At 54.7% G+C, this 20,970-nt stretch overlaps 1 protein-coding gene across 2 annotated transcripts in view; it reads right to left on the bottom strand.

Annotated features, from left to right (window-relative positions):
* PACSIN2 (protein kinase C and casein kinase substrate in neurons 2) overlaps positions 1 to 20,970 on the bottom strand; it is a 143,358-nt gene that overhangs the window by 1,992 nt on the left and 120,396 nt on the right. The window contains exons 3-10 of one of the 2 annotated variants that reach the window (XM_058568207.1): positions 20,500 to 20,656; positions 18,259 to 18,494; positions 16,561 to 16,716; positions 12,128 to 12,303; positions 10,005 to 10,125; positions 7,227 to 7,348; positions 4,950 to 5,072; positions 4,250 to 4,446 (exon numbers count right to left, since the gene is read on the bottom strand). In XM_058568207.1, the coding sequence (XP_058424190.1) occupies positions 4,250 to 4,446; positions 4,950 to 5,072; positions 7,227 to 7,348; positions 10,005 to 10,125; positions 12,128 to 12,303; positions 16,561 to 16,716; positions 18,259 to 18,494; positions 20,500 to 20,656 (1,288 nt within the window). The remainder of the gene's footprint in view (positions 1 to 4,249; positions 4,447 to 4,949; positions 5,073 to 7,226; positions 7,349 to 10,004; positions 10,126 to 12,127; positions 12,304 to 16,560; positions 16,717 to 18,258; positions 18,495 to 20,499; positions 20,657 to 20,970) is intronic. The other variant, XM_058568208.1, reaches the window with a different exon arrangement.

Below are 20,970 nucleotides of genomic sequence, written 5' to 3'. Positions count from 1 at the left end.
GGCCTCTGAGAGACCTAAAGACAACATCTCTCGCACAGTGACCCTAAGAGCAAGCAGCTTTCGGTTCCATGGCAGCTCCCACGGGGACTGCAGAATTAAACCCTGTAGGACTTGTGCTTTCCTGACTGTCCCGGGCCAGGTCAAGGAATCCTTCCACAGGGTCTCTGCCACCTCCCTCACCTCCCTCTACTGCTGTCCTCCCTCCTGCTGGGCCCTGGCCTACCCCATCTTCTTGAATCTCCAGTACTTACTGCCATGGTCTCAGTGCCATTATTTAATCGTGTCCAGGCTGCGGGAGGGGCAGGGACCCATCACTATCCCCAGCACCCAGCTCAGGGCGTCTGACCTCTGATTTAAAGAAATCAACTCCTCCCAACACTCTGAGACAGAATCCGTTGGCATGGTTCTGGAATCTCCCCAGGGCTCTGCGTGTTAGTGCGATTTATCTTTCGTTTGTTCAAACATGAAGGAGTCTCTACTTTGGGCCAGGCCCTGGGTGGCGGAGGAGATCCAGAGATGAGAGAGGGACAGATGGAGCCCCGGTCCCTCGAGGAAACAGACCAGGGCACAAGGACCAAAGGTGTGATTGGGGCCGGCAAGGGGGAAAGTCCAGGAGAGGAGCACCTGTGAGTCTGGCTGGTGACCACCTTGCAGAGACGGCTGTGGGAGCTGCCAGCTCAGACCTTCTCAGGAGCGGGGAGCGTGGAAGATTGTGAGCCCCTGGTGCTGCTTTGTCAGTTTGCAGCTTTGTATTTATTTTTGGCATTATGGCCCATTTTCCAGGCTTACTTGCAATTTTACCCCAGGCAATTATGCCTTGTTTAGCAACATTTCCCTGACTCTCTTTATTTTGTGTAACAGCAATATTGATCCAGATGCCTGTGGGGCCAATAACTGGGGCTGCTGGTGCTCCCAGGGCTGCCTGGGTTCAAATCCCAGAGCCGCTGTTCACGGGCTAGGAGAGCCGGCAAACTGCCCGCCCCTGGGGCCTGGTTTCCCATCTGTGAACCGGGGGTGCCATGAGGACTAAGTGTTAAAACATGAAAGGGCCCTGGGACGGTGCCCGGCATGCAGAGAGCACTTGGTGACAGTGAGCTGCCATTACTCCCACGTGAGAGCTGGGCATCCTTCCCGCTGCTGTGCCGCCGACGGGCACGGGCCCGCTTCCCTCAGCACTGCCCTCCTGCACATCTGACTCAGCAACATCAGTAGCGAATGCAGGGGCTGCAGGGTGAGCATCACGAGCAGTAAACCTCCACCTTCCTCCATCCCTTCTCGGCCCCTGTGTGCCCCTGGCAGGGCCAACTCAAGCCAATTTCTTTGCTGTTTTCTAATTTACCTTGATCTGTTTATAAAGAGTGGTTGCTGTGTAACTAGACAAGATTAGGATCTGCCATTAGCAGTGTGGAAACTATGTTTTCTTGTCTGTTTTATCTCAGAAACATAGCACGTATTCTCTCTGACTGAATTCATCAAAGGGAAGGTGCCCATTTTAAATAAGAAACACTTTTGAGGGACACGTGTGGGCTGCTTGTAAACTGTTATCCAGAGCCTGCTACTCTCTAACTGTGTCACCTCAGGCAGGCTACTTGACCACCGTGTACCTTATTGTCCTCATCTGAAATGGGGGCATGAGCTGGATCCACTCAGAGGGTTGTTGTGAGGATTAAATGGGAAAATCCAAGAAAAGCACTCAAAGCAGTCCCTGCACATACCAGGCCTCAATAAATGTCAACTAGTTTTTGTTATTATTATTTTTATCATGAACCACAGGCCTGTGGAAAATTTTCTCTTCTGTAATAGGATTACTAAGAGCATGGAGCAAAAGTGTTTTCTGGAGATGTTCCACAGTATTGTGCTACATTTCTTTGTGTGTGTGTGTGTGTGGGGGGGGAGATCAGCCCTGAGCTAACATCTGTTGCCAGTCCTCCTCTTTTTGCTGAGGAAGATTGGCCCTGGGCTAACATCCGTGCCCATCTTCCTCTACTTTATATGGGACGCTGCCACAGCATGGCTTGACAAGCGGTGCGTCGGTGCGCACCCAGGATCCGAACCTGCGAACCCTGGGCCGCCAAAGCAGAGTGCACCCACTTAACCGTTTGCGCCACCGGGCCGGCCCCCGCATTTCTTAATTAAGATTTTTTTTTTCTTTTTACTTGAGGAAGACTAGCCCTGAGCTAACATCTTTGCCAATCTTCCTCCACTTTGTATGTGGGTCGCCTTCACAGCATGGCTGATGAGTGGAGTAGGTCCACAACTGGGATCCGAACCCACGAAACCTGGGCTGCCGAAGCAGAGCGCACCGCCCTTTAACCTCTTAGCCACAGGGCTGGCCCCTTGATTAAGACTTTTTGTTTGATCATTAGTAAGAAACCATTAGCTAAACAGATGAAAACTAGTTTTAATGATGTGGAAGAGTTGGATAACAATAAGCATTTTTTAAATGGGGTTGTAAACAAGAGCTCTGAGTTACAAGTCACGGGAAAGGGAGTTAAACAGAAACACCGGGCGTTTCTCTCCTCCTGCCCTCACACGGGGTGAGGCTCCCAGGTGCACGAGAGACACCAGCTCCATGAAGCTTCCACATGGTGACAAGTGCGCCAGCTAAGGGCTCCCTCGGCACCCAGGACCAGAGGAGTGGAGAGCGGACAGGGCTCTGCTAAAGACAGCAGAAAGCCGGGAACTAATGCTCCATGGTACAAAAGAAAAACAATACAGGAAACAGACAAAACTGATAGGAAAGCTTTCAAGATGTAAAAATGTGAACTGGTGATTAGAAACATTCGTTTCAACGAGTTTGCGTTTGACAGTTCACTTGGAGCTGAACGAAACATTTTAAATCTATAAAATTGCTGACAAATCCAATAGGTAAGATCGAGAAAGAATTAGAAATTAAAAGTAAATAAATCAACAAAGCAAGTAGGGGGGGACCACCCTAATCAAAGATACCAGAAAACTGGACAAAGACATTTAAAGGCATGTAAAAACTTTCTGCAACCGGCCAGGGGCGCCCGATGACCAACCCTGGGGAGAGCTGGCTGGCCTGCTGAGCAAGGAGGGAAGCAGGCTGAAGGCTCCTCCTCTCCTTGGCCTCCCTGAAGGAGGCATTAGGGACAGAGGCCCTCACATACAGCAACCCCCCCACCCCCACATCTCCCCACCACCACCAGCCGAGGTGGTGTGGGGGTCTGTCCCAGAGGTGTAGCCTAAGCAGATGGGCACCTTTCCGGCCCAGCCTCCTCCTTGGAGGGGTAGATGCTGGATCCGGGGTGGCTTCAAGGAGGGGGCAAGGCAGAAGGAAGGAACTTGGCTTCCTTTGGACCCACTTTGGCACTAAGCCACTCAAGCCTCCTTAGACAGGCTCTAAGAGGAAGATCAGCCCTGAGCTAACATCCATGCCAATCCTCCTCTTTTTGCTGAGGAAGACTGGCCCTGGGCTAACATCTGTGCCCATCTTCTTCTACTTTATATGGGACGCCACCACAGCATGGCCTGACAAGTGGTGCATCGGTGCGTACCCGGGATCCAAATCCGGGCCACCAGCAGCGGAGTGCACCACTTAACTGCCACGCCACGGGGCCAGCCCCTAAGATAGTCTTTTCAAACTAAGAGTTGCAACCCATCTTGGTGAACTGCAACCAGCATTTAAAAAAAAAAAAAGACACAGGATGGAAAATCTCCACATGCAGAGCTCACATAATCAGGATTCAGACTGTCCTGTAAAACCAAAGTTTTGCTCACTGGCAACAAAGGTGTGTTGGTGGTAGGTATGTATGTAACATAGCTGCAGTAAGCAAGTTTGAAAGGTACTGCCCTGAGATGAGGCTCTCTGGGGCCCAGGGCACGCTGAGTGCTACTGTGGGGCCTGGGCAGGGCGGCTCTGCCAAGGGCTCCTCTGCCAGCTGGGGGCCTCTGGAGAAAGGCTTCCCTTGGGGACCCGCAGGGCTGTCTGCTTCCAGAGAGCATTTGGGGGAGCTGGGTGGCCCTGGCAATCAGCACCTCCTGCTCCAGTGCCCTGCTGTGTGCCCAGGCCTCAGCCCCACTTGGGGCGGCGTCTTGGGCAAAGGCACAAGGGCACCTCACTGTCTTCTAAGCTTTGACGTTGAGCATCTGCTACTTTTGAAATTGGGGTGTAGCGGGGCACAAATGAAACTAACAGGAATTTTACCAGACTTAAAAAAAAAAAACAACAACCTCCCCCAGCAGGTTGGAAGCATTTGCCTGGATGCCAGCCAGGGAGCCCACCTACCGGCCTTGAAGCTCAGCTCATCATGCTCCTGCCCTTCATAGTCGTAAAGGGCCCGGACCCGCACTTCCGTGCCTGAGGTGGCATCCTCATCGAACGGATTTGAGTCCCCACTGGGATCCGTGGAGGAGAAGGGGTTGTTGGACTCGTCATCTGACCAGTCAGTGGGGTAGCTTTGGGTCTTCTCGTAGCTGCTCACGCTGCAAGAAAGGGTTGACCCGGGGCCCTGAGCACGGGGCTGGCAGCGGCATGAGGCCCTGCCTGGAGCCTCAGCCCCCACAAGGGGAGGCATGGGAGCCCTGGGGCTGGGCTGGGGACTCCTGCCGCAGGAGCACAGCCCCCTTAGGCTCCCTGCAGGGGTGCAGCCAGGGGGCTGGAGATGCTGCCCACACCAGTGCCCCGCAGAGGCCGGCCTGGGCCTGCTCCAGCAGGGCCACCCAGCAGGCCTGTCTTCCTGTGGTGGTGTGCCCAGGCCTTGACGAGGATTAACGGAGGACAGAGAAGAAGCAACCACAGATTGTTAACTGGTGCCCCCCCTCCCTGAGAAATCGAGAAGCCAGAGACTGTCCAGCTGCTGGCAGCTGGGCCACCTCCTGCGGGCCTCATGCATTGCTTTGAGTGCCGAGGAGCTGAGACCCTGGACAGAGAGGAGAAAGACAGAGCGAGCGAGGTGAAGACCAGAGGGAAATGTTTGTTCACCAACTTTTTGGCCTTAATGTCCTCCTTCTCACTGACGGTGCTCCCTGTGTCGTCCTCGTCCTCGAAGGGGTTGTAGCTGGGCGGTAACTGCGCTGACCGTGCGGGGTTGCTCGGGACACTAAGGTCACTACAGGGAGAGAGAGAGCTTTCAGGGGACTCCAGCTTGGCAGCCCCTGCGGTCCTGGGTGCTCCCAGCTGCAGGATCACAGGGCCAGGGTCTGAAGGGACAAATCGGCTCCCCGTCAGATGGGAGGAATATGTTGTTTGAGCAGAAAGGTTGTTTTAGCAAAACACTTGGCAATACTTTTGCTGTTAAACACGCTTAGAGCGTCTACGAGAGAACACCATCTCCGTTTTCCTTCCTTGCGCCTATCCTGAACAGGAGCCCTGGGGTGGGGACAGGTACCGCTCAGGGCTTCTCTTCACAGTCCTCCCCACCTGGCCTTCCTGCCCCCTGCTGTGAGCTGGCAGGCTGGTCAGCCTGTGGCACTCAGCCTGGGAGGCTTGGAGCCCCCTGACGGGAGCAGGAGGGAGGCTCCGGGAGCTCTCCGGACCCCACAACACTGTACACCCCCTTCTCCTGACTACTAAGGGGGCCTACAGCCTCCTCCCCAGTTCTCCTAGGGCTGAAGCTTCCAAAATCAGCACCAAAGCCTGTGAACAGCCCTTTCCAGGAAGAAAGAAGGACCCCATTTGTGCTCCAGAGAGAGAAAATCCATCTGCACAACTCTATCAACTGCCTACCGTGTGCCAGGCCCAGAGGGGCCAGAAAGAAACCCGACCCAAGCTCCGCCGGAGGGCTGAAGCCAGGAGCCACAGGAAGCAGAGACTGCAGGTGCTGAGCGCAGAACAAGATGTAAAGAAGGAAGACAGGCCCCCGAGGGCCCTGGCAGCCCACCATGTAACTCTGAGCTGATGGACCTGAACACCAAGTCGCAGGGCAGGGCCTGCCGCGGCCAGCGTCACCTCTCGCCTCCAAGTCCAGGACTGTGAGGAGGGGCACGTAAGGAGCTGGATGGATGGATGGCCCAGTCAGAGCTGGGGAAGGGAGGTGAGGAAAGGCCTCAAATGCCACCAGAGTGACCCTGAGTTGCCAGCAACTGCCTCACCGGTTTCAGGCCTGGCAAGGGCACTGGATCCAAGCCTGCCCACCACCTACACCTGGGCCACATATCTGAGGCCCCAGGCCCTCCCCCCTCCTTGGCCCCTTTCTCCAGCTGACTTCCTGGTCCTTTTCTGAGAGAGGGTTGGTACTGGGCGGCTGAATTTGTGCAGCAGCTCTGGCCAGCCTAGAGCCCCCACAGAGTCCCTCCTACGTGGTATCTCCTCCTCCCCACCCCCACCCTGGTCACAGTCTGTCCCTGGGATGGCGCTTACTGTCATGTAACCAAGCCCACTGGCTCAGCTGGTGCCACAGCAGCTGAATGACTAGTCACGTCTGCCGAGGAGCCCAGGTGCGGGCTTTAGTACCCGGGCTATAGAAAGGCCTCCAGAACTTGTGCTGACCCTTCCTAGGAAGCCACAACCACAAGACGTATGATCACTTGGTGTGGCGTGGAGGCCTCCGGGCCCAGGGCTTGTGGGGCGGGCACTGCTTCCAGGGAGGGGCAGCCCACAGCCACAGCTCTACAGAGGATTGCACACCTACCTGCTGGGAATTCCGCGGCCTGGGGCAGGTCCTAGAGAAAGACCTTGCCTAGCACACACTTTCCAGAAGGTTCTAACGACCTCAGTGCCACCTCTTCTCTCCAAACTTGTTTTTAGCAATGAGGTCAGAAATAACCAAAGCTCTCAGCAAAGAGGTGATTTGAAAAGGGGGACACTTGACAATGCTCTCCTGCCCCCCAACCCCCTGACTCAGGCACCTGCATATAGCATGGGGAAGTAAGTACAAACCTGGTCAGGACACCTGAACCACCTGAAGGACACCACCAACATGACCTCCACCTGCCCATGTGTACCATGGGGGACATGAATGACCAGCACCTGACATCAGCTCCTCCCCTCACTTGGGGCCCAAAGCACGTTTGTGGCAAAGGTTCTTTCTCTGGATCTTTCCACAGCTCTGGCACCAGATGGACAGATGATCCTCCCCAGAGATGCCCGTAGGCCACCGCCCAGCAGAGCTCGGGCGCCCAGGGTGCATATGGAAAGACACCCATGGGGGTCCCTGCAAGGCCCCACTGGGCAATCTCCCAGGTCTCCAAGCTGGGGGTGTCCTGGCCCATGCAGAGGACCCATGGGACCTTTCCCAGGGGATCGAGGCTGCCCCAGTGCCCACCTGCTGGGCTTGTTCTGCAGAGCCTGGTCACCCGTCTGGTTGATGCCCGTCAGGGTGACGCCATCAGCGGTCTTCTTCTTCTCTCTCCGGCTGAGAGTTCGATTCAGGTCTGCGGACCACTCCTGGGCAACAGGCACCGAGGGAGAGAAATCGGGAAGTTCATTTGTTGGAGGCCACATCAGTCTAAACAGCAGCCAGCGAGCCAGTGGCCTGCCCCGCACAGTTAGTGACAGTTAGCCTCGCTGCCTCTGCTCTCCCTTCTATTTCCCAGCAGACCTCAGGCTCCTGACACCCAACTACTGACCCCTCCTCACTGTGCAAGGTGGGGACTCCTCAAGGGGCCTGGAGGTCAGCACCAGACCCAGCTCCAGCCTGTGGTGGCCTGGCTCCAAGGAGGAAATTTTGACCACTCAAGAATGGGTGGATGAGGAGAGAGCCAGGGCCGACACTCAGGTGTCCTGCATTCCAGTCCCAGGCAGCCTGTCCCTGCCCAAACGGCACTCGCCTCCAGCCCCCTCAGGTTAGCAGGAGTAGCCAGAGGCCTCGCCAGGTTTTCTTGAGCCTTCAAAGGAGACAGGAGCCTGCCCTCTGAGGGGCTTGGCCTTCAGTGCTGAAGACCCTCCCCGCCTATACCCTAAACTGTCTTTGGTTCCCAGCAGGGCAAGAGAGCTGGCTGTGGGGACCTGAGCAAGCCTGCACTGTGGGAAAGGGAACCCTGGGATGCAAAGAAAATCAGGGCCTGGGTAGCTACCGCATCACCAAAAGGTCAGATAACTGACCACTCAAGTCTCCCAGGAGTGGCCCCCGCCCCGGTGCTCTTTGCTACCCTGGAACTTCACCTTTTCAATCTGAGCAGCATACTGGCGGCTAACAAAGCAAAGCAAAGTGTTCATCCCCCTAAAGATTTACTATTTTCCCAGCATGTGAGCAGGCTTTTATAAACTGCACTTGAAAACACTGGAAGTGGGAAACAAGAAGGAAGGGGGCTATGACTTGATTTTCCAGAAGACTGTGTGTGTGTGCATGCATGCACGTTTAATGAATTCTCCTTCCTGCCCACCTCCACCCACTGTCAAACAACTCTGAGTTAACGCTTGGTGTGACTGAGTCCACAGCTTTGCTCACATGTAGTTATGGAATCTCAAGGTTAGAAGCCATCTTAGAAACATCAAGTCAGATGAGGAAACTGAGGCCCAGAAAGAAAAAGTGACTTGCCCACGCAGAGCTGGTGGCAGACCTGGGCTCGACTCCAGACTCAGGTCATCTATTTATTCATTTCCTCCACTGAGATAAGCTGACTGAGAACCCGACCGGAGCTTCAGAGTCCCCACAGTGAAGGACTGTCACCTATCCTGACTGGGCGGCTTCCCGGGCCTGTGTGATCAACACCAGGCTGACGGGGAAGGAAGAGCCTGCCATCGAGTGGATGAGAAAAGCAGCCCGAGTGGCGCTGCTGCCCTGGTGCTTGAGCCAGCACACACCGCCAGAGCCAGGCTGTGGACACACACCCCCACACAGGCTGCACACACGGTGGGAGGCTTGGGTTCAATAAGGTAGCCATAAAAAAGAAACTTACTTCATCCTTGTGGCATGGAAAATAAAAACAAATCATTTCATTAGAGAAAGTCAAACAAGATCCATAATAACCACAAGCTTGTGCCACATGTGTGCGCTGGTTGCCAGCCCTTGGGATCCACAGAGAGAAGGGCCACCCACCCCAGGGAGACAGCCTGTCAAGTCTTCCTTCCCAGACGATCCGTTCTCTGGGTATTAATATGCAACCCTAAGGGACCCAGGGGAGCATTTCACAGGAGATTTCCTGAGCACCCCCAGAGAGCAGTAAACCCCCTGCAGGGTGACATCCCAGCTGTGTACACAAGACTTCTTCCCAGCGTGCCATCACCAGGGAGGAGGAGAGGCTGGGCTGCATGCTTTCTCCTCTAGGTCCACTTCCACTCAGGAAGGCCTGGGCCTCCTCTTTGTCCCAGGGCCTCTGTGGAAGGGGCACAGCCTGCTCTTGGCCTCCTGTTGGAAACAGATGTCCTAAGGATGGTGCAGGGGGAGTGCTCAGCTGCAGGGACCCACACTGTCATTTGGAGAAGCTTTCTTGAGAAGCTCCAGAAAACAGAGGCACGTGTGTGAGGGCTGATGAAACTGCAGGCTAAGACGGGGCCAAGGAGGCTTTTGTGTGGTGGGCCCAGGGTCCATACCCAGTGTGGATTGGGTCCTCCAGCCACTGGAGGAGATGGGTGCTATTGCCATCCCCATTTTACACATGTGAAAACTGAGTCACAAAAAGGGCAAATGACTTGCTTGGCATGGCACAGCTGGCAAGTGGTGAGGCAGGATCTGAGTGCAGCCTGACTCTGGCTGTTAGAGAGTCAGGGGAAGCCCCTTGGCCCTCGTCCAAGGCAGAGGCAGTCATCTCCAGCGTCTTCCCCGGGGAGGCAGCAGCCACAGCCCTGCAGAGGCCCTCCCAGCCCCCTGCTTCACTATGAGAAGGGAGTGCCAGTGGTCAAACAGTGACCATCAAAGTTCTGAACGAGAAAGAACATAATCGCACCTTCAGTAGAGATTCCGAAGGCCCTTCGGTAATGCCTGAAGTCCCCTGGACTCTCAATATTGACTTGGTTTCTAGAGTAGCTATGCTTAAATGCTGCCTCATAAACAGGGCAAAGGCCAATACAGAGTTGGAACGAGAAAGACAGCATATGTCTGGAGCCTGTGGGCCCAGGACTCTGCCAGGCTGATGGGGTCAGGGGCACAGCCTCCTCTTACCTCAAACTGTGGCCAGTTCATGGACATGCCTGGCCCGTGGTTGGCTCTGAACCACCTCAGGTCCTCCACTGCGTCAGCAGCTCTGATGCTCTGTTCCAGGTCGTGGTAAATGGTTTTGTAGCTAAATCAGAAAGAGAAGCATGAGTCTTGGAAGTCAGGGATGGCCACTTTTCATCAAAGCCCAGAGCCTGGCCACAGCAGGCACCGTAGTCTGCAGCCACACTAGAGTCAACTTCCCAGCGCAGGTCAGGATGTCCCGCCCTGGCTCAGCTGGATGATCGTCTGGTCATGATGTGCACAGACGAGGACAAACAACAACCATGGTGTGGAAGCCACAGCTTCAGCTTCCAAAAAATCAGCTTTAAATCAAACCAGGTGGCAACAACTTAGCTGTGCTCTGTGTCAGATAACGCAAAAGGGGCCGGCACCTGGGCCACACGGGGCACCAATCGTGGTGGTCTCATTTAATCAGGTCCAGAATCAAGTGTCAGCAATGTTCCCCCTCATCCCTTCAAAAAAGCTGGAAGGTTTACACTCAGATTGCAAAAGCAGTGAGTAAAGGTTGCCTGGTGCTGTGGTGGCTGCAGAACCCTCCTGCCACTGCGGAGGTACGCCTTCTGCTGGGCAGCCCACACCCGCTCACCTTCCTAGGAGCTGACCATGAAGAATAGGAGTATGTATCACTGCGGGTCCTGGTGTTTTCACTTCTAATCTGTATGGCTGGCAAGTCATTTACCCTCTCTGGGCCTCAGTTTCCTCCTGTGTTGAGTGGGCATAATGCCATCTGTTTTGCATTGAATTGTGTCCTCCAAAAAAGATACGTTGAAGTCTTAACCCCCAGTACCTCAGAATGTGACCTTATTTGGAAATAGGGTCTTTACAGAGGTAATGAAGTTAAAATGAGGTCATGGGGGCAGGCTCTAATCTGTGGGTGCTTTTCTATGAAAAGGGAGAAATTTGGACACACAGACACACACAGAGGAAGAGGATGTGAAGACACAGAGCGGACAGCCATGTGACTGGAGTGACGCATCTACAAGCCAAGGAAGGCCAAGGATTGCCAGCAAACACCAGGAGCTGGAAGAGGCAAGGCAGGGCCCTCCCCTAGAGCCGTCAGGGGAGCACGGCCCTGCCTACACCTGGATTTCGGACTTCTGGCTTCCAGACTATGAGAGATTAAATTTCTGTTGTTGGAATCCACCCAGTTTTTGGTATTTTGTTACGGCAGCCCTTGGACACTACTACACTACCTACTCCCCAGGGCGGCTGGGGAGACTAAGTGAGGCAGGCGTGCCAGCTGAGGACAGGCGCTCGCCTCAGGGGAGCTACTCTACACTGCCCCAGCCAGCTGTGCAGACTTGGGCAAGTCATTTAACCATGCCCAGCCTCAGCGTCCTCATCAATCAGATGGGGATAGTGCCACCTACTTTACAAGACTGTCATAAAGATTAACTAAACTGTGGCAGAGTAACTGTGCAATAATTGTTGCTTTTGACTTTTTTATACAGAAGGAGACAAAGGGAATGTAATGTCCTATTTATTAATGACAAGCCTTGACTGGTGAGTCGTTTCTGAATGGCTCTACTATCTAGGTGACAGAAGTCCATGTCCACGGTCAGCCTGGACCTTGGCCCTGATGAAGGCGTCACGGGACCAAAGACGAGGAAAGTGCACAAGAAATATCATGGCTTCTGTGTCATGATTCCAAACCAAGTCTGAAGGTCTGTGCTGCCCAAGGGTCTAGAATCACTGAGAGGCCAAGAACCAAGCTGGCAGCCAGCTGCTCTGGAGGGAATGGACTTCACGAAGGGCCTCAAAGTAAGACCATCCTGGGGGCGGAGGCACGCCAGCCCGGGAAATGCTGGACTCGCTCCCGGATTGATTCCAAATATGCCAGTTGTGGCTGGTCCACCGCACAGGCTCACCACGCAGCTGCAGACACCTCAGCAGAAGGCCCTCCCTGGGCATCAAGATTATAGCACAGCAGGGGGCTCTAAGAACCAGGAGAGGACCTCCTGACAAACACTGCCCTCCCGAGTCTGGAGAGCAGCAGCCAAGCTTCATCAAAAGCAAATTCCCACTGACCTCATTGTGACATGCTCTTTAGTTACAAGGAAACATACCTGGACACATTTGACAGGTCCAGGTGCTTCTGCACCTCCAGCAGAACTTCCCGGAAGAAGCGCAGGCGCTTCTCCTCAAACTGCTGGCACTGCTCGAACACCTGCTCCATGTTCTCCATGTACTGGGGTGTGCCCTGGTCAAGCTCCTTCAGGGACTTCTCATACTTTTCTTTGGTCTACAAGAAAATCCAGGCACCACAAGACGAAAGTTGATTTCCATCGGGCCCCTGGTTCCCTCTAGCCGAGAGTAGGTGAGGCAGGCTCTGTGCCGCCCTGTTCCTCACCCAGCCTTTGTCCCTTTCCACCACTTCTGAATTCATCAGCATCAAGACTTACTTATCAGGTGACAATATTAAGCTAGCCACTTTGGGTGACTTTATAAGGAATAAGCACAGTGAGGAGCTGTGACCCAGCACCCAAGAAGCACCCCAACCTCTTTCCTTGGCAGCCCTCAAGTTCCAGCCTAGAGGACTCACACCCCACTTCTGCTCCTGAAGAGCCCTCCCACCCAATCTGGTCTGTGGAAATACTCAGGAAACACTGCCCTCCACACCGCACACACCCAGGCCTCCCAGGCTCCTCTCAGATGCCATCTCCTCCACCAATGTCACCCTTTCGGAAAGCTTCTCAGGCCCCTCCAGATTCCAAAATCCAAAGAGCACGAGCTCTGGGTCTGACAGACTTCAAGTTCAAGATCAAGTGCCAGCCCCTCCACTCCTGAACTGCAAATCACACTCCTGGTATCTGTCAGACCTCTCAGCTGGAGCAAGGCCCAAACAGGCAGACGCTAGGCAGCAGGCGGTCACTGGGGAGCCCAGTGAGTGTGACCCGAGCACCATCACCACGCTCTCTCCCATCCATGGCACACACCCGTGTCCTCTCTCCCATGGGTGAGGGCTGTGCTGGGTCATCCTCAAGCCTCAGATCTTGCCCCCAGCAGTGGTGGCTCAACAGTGACCTCAGAGGCAAGATCACAGGGTTTTGAGTGCCTGACGGACCTGGGGCCGAGACCTGGTGCCTCTCTTGTTTTCTCGAGCCTCACTTTCCTTCTCAGAAAACAGAGTACTTCTACTTTACAGCGTTCTGATATTTAAATGAGGTGGTAGGCGACAGGCACCAAGCTGCACAAAGTAGGCATTCAAAAAAGTCCTAGTCCCCATGTCCTCCAGCCCACTACATCCCCCCACAGCCATTTCCTCCCAGACTGTCCCCGAGAAGGGGTTTTATGTGAAGAAATATTAAAAGCTGGTGCGGCCTATTTTCAAGGGTGTCTAGGGACAGCTAGAAAATGTGTGACATTCCTAAGAACCTTAGCTAAAGTTCGCACATTTACCTGGCAGGGATCTGCCTGGAGGTCAGTAACCCACAGTCTTCCCTGCCCCTCCCCATGGCGATGTGGGCCACGTGTCTGGTGGCCACGTGGTTTTGATAGTTGGTGGGACCGTGGTAGCCTCCTGGGGTAAAATGAGGGACAGCAGGGCTGGGGTCACCCATTTATTGCAAGTCTTCCTACTATGGAGACCCTGAGAAATGGGGATGATCAGAGATGGGTTGGCTGGCCGCCCAGGACTTTGTTTTTCTGACCCTGAAGACAGCACGGGGCCTTCTGAGGAAGGGCCAAGCCCTCCCTGAGCCGGTGCAGGCCGCCCCTGCCTTGAGGACCAAGCCCAGGCCTCGAGGCCCTGGCCCCTGCACCTCTAGAGCAGCCGCTCTGCCCCTACTCAGGACCCCGAGTCTACTTGCCACCCACTCTGCTCCCCTCCCAGATGCCCTTCTCTGACTTGTGCCCTCTAAAGCTCCTCTTTGTGCTCCAAAGAGACCCCCTCTAGAGCAGGTCCCATCCACTCCCTGGAGCCCCACTCCCATCCCTCGCCCCTCTCCTGGCGTCTGTGGTTCCTAGTTCCATTCCCGAGCCTCCTGCCATGGCTGGGCTGGGGTCCTCTGTGACCCCAGGAAAGGTCATCCCTGCCCAGGTTTGGGCATTCCCAGCAGGAGCAGAGCTCCACACCTGCTCTGGTTATTCATCATCATCATCACCTGCCCCGTGCCTGTACGTGTGAGGGCCTGTGTGGGAGCACTAGCTCAGAGGCCCTGAGACACGTGGCTGCGGGTTCAAACACCCAGTGCCAGGTGGTGCCACCACAGCAACACAGAGCAGCTACTTCTCGGGATCCTTAGACATGCAGTGGCTTCCCCGGAGCCCTTGGGGTGCCCAGTGGCAACGAGATGCTCCCCTGGCACCTGGCCTGCGCTTGCGAGCAGCCCCGCCCCAGCACAGGCCAGGCACATAGCAGTGTCATCACTATTTGGGGAATTCCTAGCACAGAGCACATAGAAAGTTCCCAATGAACCTTCACAGAGTGAAATGAGAGACGGCCTCACCCTCACATGGACTGTAATATTCAGCACTGAACGTGGGAAGCTCCTTTCTGAGGCATACTGCAAGACACAGTCACTGCCTGGCCAGTGAGAAGCACAGAAGGACGTGTGCGGCCAGTCAGCGCTGGTTTTTAGAAACTGCTTCAAGAAGGAGGTAGGGGATTGCCCTCCTCTCCAGGCCATCTCCTAGCCTACAAGGACCATCGTGCCCCGAGAGGTCACTGGCCAGACCACAGAGGGCAGGGAGGGAACCCTCTATGAAATGCCTGGTCATCCTGACAGGTGCCTTATGTCTGACCACAGGCTCTTGGTCTGTTCTGCATCAGTTTGGTGGTGTCTGTTCTGAGTGGTTGTAAAACATGAAAGGCACCTCTGTCTGTCTCAGTCACCCACCCCCCCCGCCCCGCCCCAGGTATGGAGATGCCTCATCTCTCCCTCGGAATCTTCCTGGGCACCTGACTCACTGGGACCCTGGCAGGGGCAACCCTTAGAGTCCCTCGAGCCCAGGTGGCCTCCCTATTCGGCAGGTAGTCCCAGGTTCCTCACCTGATCCCACAGTGGAGGCACCCGAGCTGCTCCACAACCCCAGACTCCTGGCCTCCACCCAGAGATAGGTGCGGTGGGCGAGGTGCTGCTCCCCAAGGGATTCTGACCCCTGCTCTGAGGACCAACTCTTACGCAGCTGACACTGCCCCGCCACCCCCACCACAGGCTGACAACACAGCAGGGAGGGGCAGTGGAGAGAGGGTACGGGCTTTCCCACCCTCACACCATGGGGCAGCTCGTGACTGAACCCCTCTGATCTTAGTTTCCTCACTCACAAAACAGAGATGCCACCGCCTAATTCACAGGGGCTCAGCGATGCTCATCTGAGGCCTCAAAAGTGGGCAGGCAGTAAGGGATCCACTCAGCCCCACTGCTCCCCTCTCGGCTTCACAGGCGGTGCCTGGAATGCAGCTCCTCTCAAACTCCACTCGTGTCTTTCTCCAAATCCAGGTGGGGAATCTCTTCTCTGAACACTGCAGCAGGGCAGGCCCTGGACAGGGGCAGCCTCCAGCCCCCCACCCCCTAAAACAGAGCAAGGGAGGGGGTGGGCCAGGGACCAAGGTGGGAGCCAGCGCACAGGCCTGGACCCTTGCTCACATTAGCCCTCACCTTCTGGGAACTTTCAAATTACAAGGCGCTGTCTAGTGTTTAAATCCTATGACTCGGACCTTCCAGGCAGCATCATGGCCCACATTGTGGAGCCCTCACAGTTTCACAATCATTCCCTTTGATCTTCTCACTAATCCACTGGTCAGACAACCTGCCCTTCACAAGAGAAGCAATGGACGGGCACCCAGGATGCTACATTGCCTGTTCACTGTCTCTTCTCAGCTGAAAGCTATGGTCCCACCACCCCCGAGCTCCCACAGCCTCTGCCCACACCTCTCTGGGGCCTTCACTGCTGAGGCTGCCAGAGAAATCCACCCTCTCCCAGCCCTCAAGTTCCCTGTGGTCACAGTGCACTGGGCTGCCCTCCACCCCTCCACGGGGACTCGGCCCCAGCCCTCTCTCCACTCCCAACAGAGCAATCCTCCACACCTCTGCCCTCCTCTCCCCAGACTCCAGAACCTTCTTTCAGTGGCTCCTTGTCAGCAGTCTCCCAAGCTCCTTACTACAGCTGGCTTTTAAGACCACTGGAAATGTGGTCCTTATAACCCTGCACACCAGCTCACACATCAGCTCCCCGCCATTGCCATTCACACCTCCGTGTCCTGCACCCACTTCTCTGCCTGCAGCAAGCCAGCCCCTCACCCCCTTGTTCCCTGTGCACAGGAATCATCGCTCCCCCTGCCTGCCCGGCACTTAGTCCTACACCAATCCTGAGGGGAGCACAGTGGGCTACGGGAAGGTGAGGTGCTCACCACGTGGCCTTGAGGGCAGGAATGTGTTTTATTGACATGTATCCATCTATCCACCAATCCGACCAAGCAGCGACAAAGGCTCACCGTGTGCCAGATGTGTGAACGGTGAAGCATGTGCATTCAACACGTAAGAAGTGCACGATTTACCTTAAGAACATCTTGCTTGCATTTTTCTACTTTGTCTTGCAATTTCTTAAGCTGTTCAGGGTTGAGGGATGGGTCCCCTTTGCTATTGGTTTCTCGCGATATTGCCAACTTCTCCTCTTTGCACGCTGCATGGTAGGCTTTCTTTGCTCCTTCTACCTACAGGGGGAATGAGTTCCTGAACGTCACGTTTCTGAAAATTCAAAATCCTCACTAGAGGTTACATAGACCGCAAGAAGTGCCTGCGCTATTAGAAGGAGAGGAAAAAGCAGGTACAAAGCTGCGTGTTCAGCACAATTACAACCAGTTACAACAGAGGAGTTCACTCAGCAGACACTGACGAGTGCCTGCTCTGTGTCAGGCGTGTTCTAGGCACCAGGGTCCAGCGTCAGACAAAGAGCCTGGGCTCTCATGGAGCTTACAGTCTTGCTGGGGAGGCAACTACACGTAATAAAGTACAGAGTCAGTGAGAAGGTGGTAAGTGCCAAGACGGAGATAAAGCAAGCAGAGGGGCAGAGAGCACCGTGGTGGGACTAGGCTGGTAGAACAGTATACAGAGCAGTTGGAGAAAGCCACCCAAGATGACATGGAGCAGAAACGTGAAGGAGGTGTGGCTATCTGAGGGAAGAGCATGCCAGGAGCTGGAACAGGGAATGTAAAGAAAGTTCCAAAGGAGAAACCTAATACAAGAGTGGGGAGGCAGGGTTATAGGCCACATTTTCCATATTTTTTAATGGCTATTTTACATACATATATATGTACACACACACACACACATATAGATACAGATGTGTATGTATTTTTATTTAATAGAAGCTTCCTTACTTGAGCCAAAGTCATAGATTTCATTCTAGAGAGGAAAGATGAGTTTGTAACCCTGGCCTCATGCGGGGGATGGTATCATTACGCATGGGGCCAGGGACAAGACGGAAGAGAAAGGAGATGTGGCAAAGCCAAGACACAGACAAAGGAAGGAAAGCCTGCTGTCACAAACCAAAGACGGAGGTCTGCTCCAGGGGCTTCTGAGAAGGAGGAAGGCAGTGCAGTTCCTGAGAAACGCCAGTGGCGGGGCTGGGATGGAAGGAATGGCATATCTACCTCTGAGGAATGGGGCTGCCAGGCTGCAGGCAAGGGTCAACCCATGCTGAGGACTGGGGGTTACATATGACAGCCTCCAGCCAGCCAAGGCTGCACAAGACTCAATGGTTTCAGTTGCTACTTTTAGAAAAACGAATATGAGTATCATTTGCGAATTTGAGAGAAAAACTCATACAAGACAAAGAACAATTTTAAATTAACACTGTCTATTAGCCAAAGGGACTTTTAAGTCTCTCTTGTAGACAGGTCCCAAGGGTTGGGGAATTACTGTGAGAGGTTAAGAGCTCGGGTTTTGAGCTCTACTACAGGAGTGTGGTTCTTACCCTGTTTCTATGACTGTAAAATGGGTTGATAAGGATTAAATGTAAAGAATGCACAGAAAGCATTCTTTGAACTTTGGTAAATGTTAGCCACCATGGGCTTCTGGCCCAAGGGTGGCCCTTTCTCCACCGACTGCAGCATCTGTGCCTAACGCAGCCGGCAGGAATTCCTGGGAGTGCAGGAGGGAGCTGCTGGCGGGGAGGACTGGTGGGAAGGCCACAGGGAGGAGCACAGGAGCAGGCGTGCCGGCCAGGCAGGAAGCAACTGCAGGAGGGGGTGCACCTCTTTCAGCTTCTTGGCCCAGGGTTTTTGTGCCTTCCGAAAGCCGTCCTCGGCTTCCTTGGTCTCCTTAAAGCTTCCCATCATCTGCTTGTGAAAGGCCTCCTTCTGCCAGTTCTTGATCTTCTCAAAGTCCTTGTTCATCAGCGAGGCCCTCACCTCCAGGTGCAGCTCGCTCACCCTCTCTGCCTCGGACATGACAGCTATCCAGGCCTTCTCCACCGTCCCGTACTGAGGCCCTGGCACAGGAGAGAAGCTGGTGGGTTACTCGGCACTGCGGGTCCCAGACTGCCCTGGGCTGGGGATTTCCTCTGCTAACCTCTCAGCTATTAGGACTGGATTTTAGGCCAGCAGCCTGGCTGCCTGGCTGGGAGGTTTCCTTCTGGCTGTTTCAGGTATTTCTTAATGGCCGTTCGTTTTTCAGTTCCCGGGATGAAAAGAAGAACAAGGAACCGAAGCTGGACCTGCTCTGCCATTCTTTTGTTAGGGAAATTGGGGGATTACATATTTCCTTTTTCTAAAGTTACTGAGCTCTTTCAAAACTCAAATTTCTGCATCTTGGAAGTTTTGATTTGCTTAAGGCTGACTGGAGAAGGAGGGGCCTCTGAAATGAACAGACCCCTCTCCCAGGCGGCTCTGAGCCCCCCTCTCTTCCCTGTGGAGGGCTCTCAGCATCAGGGCTCCCCTCCATGGCACCACGAGTTCTCCTGGGGACCGGGACCTCTTCTATTCACTCCCATGAAGAGCCCGACTCAGGGCAGGACCTGGAGACCTGCTTGGCGAATGGAGGACTGTCTCCTCAGCAGAATGGAAGCCCTGTTTTGCGGGGGAGGAAGGAGTTGGAGGCAGGAACTTGCCATGGCCCAGATGGAAATCTCTAGATAGTGGTGTGGGGGTGCCTGAGTCACCTCACTCTTCTCAGGAAGGAAACTAGTAATTGGGCTTGTCATTTTGCTGAAGGTGTAGGGTGGTGCGGCGTGAGGTGAGGTGGGGAGAGAGAGGCTGTGACAGAAGCTGAGGATGAAATGGGAAGGCCCAGGTCCTGTCCTCAAGGTGTTCAACGGGGACAATTACTGTCTGAGCTGAGGAATGACACAGAGACGCCCTGGGGGGCTGGGGGCTGAATAACTGTGGAAGGCTAGCCCCTCTGAGCCTCTAATCCCTTGTGTCTAAAAGACGAGCAGTACCCTGTCCTGCCCAGGTCTGCAACGCCATGGCAGGACCCACAAGGTGAGGGTGCAAGAGTGCTTTGTAAGCCTCAAGTTCCAAATAAACAGAAGGGACAGCGCTGACAGCTGATCCTGAAAGGTGGACACGGAATAACAACAGCTACCACTTACTGAAGGAGCTGACCCCTCCCAGGCTACTCCTTACCCACAGGGCTGCCCCACTCCCTGGCACCCACTCTGTACCAAGGCACTGTACTAAGCCCCACAGACACCCATTTCAGCATCAGGGGGAAGACGGGCAGCTGGACTAGTGCCGGCTGAAGCTGCCTGGGGGCCCTGCCCTCCAGGACCCCTCGCCCAGTGGCCTGGCTTCCCTTGGTTGGCTCCTCTGAGGACAGCCAGTCATGGTAGAAGAGCTTGCCCCAAAACTCACCCTGAGAAACTCCCACTAACCCACTTCTGTCCCAGGAAATCCTGTAGTCAATCTCGCTCCCCTCTAGTGCAGGCAGTGCATGAGCACAAGGCGCACCCACAGCAGCATTCTGGCACTAAACTCCAGAATCTCCTGCGAGTTTTCTAGGGAGGGAGGGGGGAAAACCCGCATCATATAACACCTATAGTTATTCCTGTTAAAATTCAAAATTAGAAAGCCTGCCGGATGTCACCACCTAGTCTTATCTGACTTGCTACATAGCCAAGCTTCCAAACAGCTCTCGGTGTTACAAACCACAGTGCTGAGCAGCAGGGCCTTTGATCCGATAGGCGCTTACTCAAGTCTGGGCCCTTAAGGAGCTGTTCCAAGTTAAATCGGCAGGCGTAGCGTGTCCTGTGGACGACGAGGGCTGCCACGGAGACTCGGGTGCTGTTCGCAGAGTAGTCCTGCATCCCGAGGACAGGGGAGGAGAGCTCACACAGCCTGTGCTGCTCGGCGACGCCACCTTGCTGCTCCCCCGTACAAATCACCGCCCCCCAGAACTGGCACAGAGATCTTATAAAAGAGGAAACCAGCACAGAGAGGATCAAGGATTTGCTAGGGTGCCTGGGGCCAAGATGCCCTATGCAGTGGCCTCCCTACCCTTATCCACAAGCTGCCTCCAGCGCCGGGCCCACTCGGTGAGCTGCTGTGCATATGCTTTCTCGATGCGCGCCCGCTCGTGCAGGCAGTTCATGAGGTCGGTGCACAGGCGGTGGCCATCATCGATCCGCTTCACAGCCCGCTTGTAGTTCCCGACCTAGGAGACAGAACCATGCTGTGAGGCTTGGCTCAAGGCAGCAGCGCACCTGCCAGCCCTCCTGGGAGTGGGGCAGCCTGACCCTCGCTGCTGTCCAACAGCCTCCATGCCATCCAGGCTCCCAGATGCTCATCCCCTCTCCCATTTGAAAGGCACCCTGCATTGCTGGATGACAAGCTCCCCACTTTCGTTACTAGCAGGAACATACAAAACAGCGATTCAGAGCTTCTCAATATCCACATGACCAGTGTCCATGCTCTGACCCATGGGTCAGGGAGGGAGACAGACTAGTGTGGGAAAGGCTATGATGGAGG

Source organism: Diceros bicornis, chromosome 25 (assembly GCF_020826845.1).
Source record: "Diceros bicornis minor isolate mBicDic1 chromosome 25, mDicBic1.mat.cur, whole genome shotgun sequence".
Classification (NCBI taxonomy): domain Eukaryota; kingdom Metazoa; phylum Chordata; class Mammalia; order Perissodactyla; family Rhinocerotidae; genus Diceros; species Diceros bicornis.
The sequence above is the reverse complement of the archived record's forward strand: the minus strand, read 5'-3'. Positions and strand labels throughout refer to the sequence as shown.